The following is a 3,416-nucleotide window of genomic DNA, read 5'->3' as shown; positions in this document are numbered from 1 at the left end:
CCAGCCTCGAATTTCAAAGTCTGAGTCCCGAGTCTTGGGAGTTCTAGAGCAGAAATGGTCCAAATGGATATTCCAACCTTTCAACTTGAGATTGCTTATCCAGTTTTAGGGGAAGCAGAATGCTCATACCCTTTCTTGTGTATCAAGTGTGAACCAAGCAGAGTGATCATTTTAACATATCCACACTCCTGCAATATTTTCTTGGAGGGAAAAGTACTTGAGAATAAGGAATTATTCATTACAATGTCATCTTATATTTTGCAGAAAAGCTATATACACAAACTTACTGTACAGAGAAACAAACCATGTTTATAAATTAAGGAGAGTGCTGTTGGTTCAAGACAACTGAACACTGGAGATAAATATAAAGATGATAAACAAATCAGGTGACATCCCATCTGCTACCCGAATGTGTTTTCACCACTGTATGAAACGTATAGAAATCCATCACCATCCTTCTTTTCATCATAGATAGTAGACATTACTGCTCCTGCAAAAGGATTTAACAGAATCTTCTCAATCTTTTAGAAAAGGTAGATATGATATCATAATTCAAAACACTTACTATGATCAAATTGCAAATACTATTGTAAAGATTAAACCAACCAGCATCTTCTCACTATTTCCAGGAAAGAAAGAGAGAGTTGCAAATTCTTGAAGTATTATTGCAATAGTTTATATATCCCAGAAAATTATTGAATATCTTTCCAACTAACTTCAGACTACAATCAGAAACAAAACTATTTAAATTCAGTATCTCATTAACTTTTCTCCTCTCCCCCCTCCCTCCCTCCCTTTGATGTTCAAGTTGCAGTAGATACCTGTAGGTGGGAGGACATTGTCCACAAATATGAAGATGGCCTTTTCCGCACTCAGTTTGATTCTCTTGCGGATGACATAGACAAATTGACCAACAGTCAAATCAGCTGGTACTAGGTATCTGCCATGTAGATAATCAGGTCACCAATATCTATAAAACTATTCACGCAATTTAGCAATGATATTGTTCCTAGGTAGTAATGTGTTCTCTCAGTAATTATGGTACAGTAAAAAACACAAACAAAAATATAAAAAAAGAGTCCACAATGAAACAGCTAAAGTGAAAACCAGAGTGAGTCCTCTTCACAAACATTGACATAGCCATGACAACTCTTCCCCCTTTAAGAATGAGGGAGTAAACAAAATATTTCAAGTTAAAAACCCAGAGAGGGTCTGCGAAAACCTCAAATATTGTCAAATCTATAATAACGAAATTTTACGAGCTTCAACAAACCCATATAGCTCATTAGAATTACAGGTAGTGATGGAAGTGGTGCTTACTTTTTCTTGTCAATGTTGGGAATATCACTTCTCTCTGCCTTCTCCACAATCACCTTAAGCACAACAGAAAACATTAATGGATAAAATTGACAGTTGTGGTTCATGAAGTCACTATATGTAATGGTAACTAAGCATCCCCAATCCAATGCTCCAACATTCCATAAAACACACGAGAAACAAAGCATTACATTCTAGCTACAGTTTGGTTATATTGCTGTTGATGGAGAAAACAAAGCAACAATATAACATTGTTCATGCTTAATTGTAAGAAAAAGTAAATTCAGGTCTCATTACCAGTTTGACAAAGCAAACACATTTCCTATGTTAGATGATTTTCCGTGATACTAGTCTAAATAATCATCTCATAGCACTGAGGCAACACCAAATTACAAAACAGAACATCTACAAATTACTTCTCATGTCAAGAGACACCAACGCACCAGTACTGTTATCCCATATTCCAAGAAAAGAATAATTTAATAATCAATATAAAAATAACAGGTGACAATACTCCTTAATGAAAACTTCTCCTCTGACCATTACAATTTCTTCAATGCTTGTTGACGTGTAACAAAAGATATTTTTCAAACTTGATCATGACTGCTGTAGGTCCAGCGAGTATTAACCTTCTTTCAGCGCATTCGATCATTTAGTGTCACATTCACATCTCAAGAAAGCCATATAATAACTTTTACAACTCTATTAAACACAAAACAAAAAAGAACTTGACCACATTAAAACATCTTGTATAACTTGGGACAGTAATACGGTAATATCTAACATTTTATATACAGGCAAGGTACTCACAAATTAACCTACACTGCTAACATGTGATCGCTGAAATTTTTATTAAAGAGAAGAAGAAGAAGGAAATACTCCAATGTTATGAGGCGAATTATGTGTGATGTAACCGAACCTAATATATAAAATTTGCTGAACCACTCAAATCTTAAAACAGGGGAATGAAAAAGAAAAACAGTAAAGAATCAGATAACAAACATTAATGATTAGCAAGCTACTAGAAAAACTTGGACACACAAATAACAGATTAAGAATAAAAGCACATAATTTTCACAACATAGCTTAGTCCTTACTGGAATTCTATCTGGGTACTTCTCTCTAATCCTCGAGGCCTCAGCACGCCTCTTCTCTGCATAGAAAGGACACAACACCTTTATACATCTCATTTCTTAGACACAGCCAAAAATTTCAATTGATAAAACTAACATACATGAAATAGCCTCCAATATAACATCAAAAATTCAGCAAGACCAACACCCAGACTCACCAAACTCGTGTGCTTGCTTGAAGGTGCTTTTCGTCATGTTTCTTGAATCAACTGCATAACAAGGACCAAACTTTAATGGCAAACCTATACCAAATTGACAACAGAACAAACCCAATTTGCAGTCTCTCAATTTAACAAGCAACAAAAGCTTGATGATTTGATTTCATGAGAACAATGATCAAAGCAGTAAACTTTAGAATATATACACACACACACGCAACCATACAAATGATCATAAAAACTGTGAATTCATCAAAACATGGCCCAAAACCCAGAACGATCACAATCAATTTCAGATGAATCAGTAAATCCCATAACATAAAGAACCGATCTTTACCAAATCCCTTCTCTCTGATGCTGAGAAATTTTGTGACGCAGACAAAAAGCTATTCTCAACTAAAACTTATACAGATTATGAATCAGAAAAAAGAAAAAGAACCCCAAAATTAAAAGGAGAAGAAATGAAGGAAAACTTACGGATAAAGATTGGAGAAGAGTAGAAGTCACTGACAATCTGTTTGTTCTTGGCTTGGAGGATGAAATGATCGAAGAGGTTGCTTATGTATGATAGTGGATTAGTGGGTTTGTTTTGGTCTTTCGGCCGGTGATGTTTGGTCCGCTACAGGACTGACCAATGGGATCTTGCCATGTCGAAATAAAAGGGAAGTTGGGTTCTGCTCTTTCGTTTTTGTTTTGCGGTGGGCCGGTGGCAAGGATTGGATTGAAGCCCAACGCCTTTTTTTTTTTTTTTTTTTAGAGAAACCCGATGCTTAATTTCTGTATTTTTTTTAATTTTTTTAGCGAAAGA

General features: G+C 35.3%; 1 protein-coding gene across 1 annotated transcript; it reads right to left on the bottom strand.

Moving 5' to 3' along the window:
• Positions 1-201: 201 nt before the first annotated feature.
• On the bottom strand, positions 202-3,211 carry LOC112181857 (autophagy-related protein 8f). Its single transcript, XM_024320256.2, has 6 exons — positions 3,086-3,211; positions 2,609-2,659; positions 2,415-2,470; positions 1,321-1,373; positions 822-940; positions 202-490 (listed from the first exon to the last, which is right to left on the bottom strand). The coding sequence occupies exons 2-6, from the start codon at positions 2,643-2,645 to the stop codon at positions 402-404; spliced, it is 354 nt and encodes a 117-aa protein (XP_024176024.1). The 5' UTR covers positions 2,646-2,659; positions 3,086-3,211; the 3' UTR covers positions 202-401.
• Positions 3,212-3,416: the final 205 nt, after the last annotated feature.

Source organism: Rosa chinensis, chromosome 1 (genome assembly GCF_002994745.2).
Source record: "Rosa chinensis cultivar Old Blush chromosome 1, RchiOBHm-V2, whole genome shotgun sequence".
Classification (NCBI taxonomy): Eukaryota; Viridiplantae; Streptophyta; class Magnoliopsida; order Rosales; family Rosaceae; genus Rosa; species Rosa chinensis.
The sequence above is the reverse complement of the archived record's forward strand: the minus strand, read 5'-3'. Positions and strand labels throughout refer to the sequence as shown.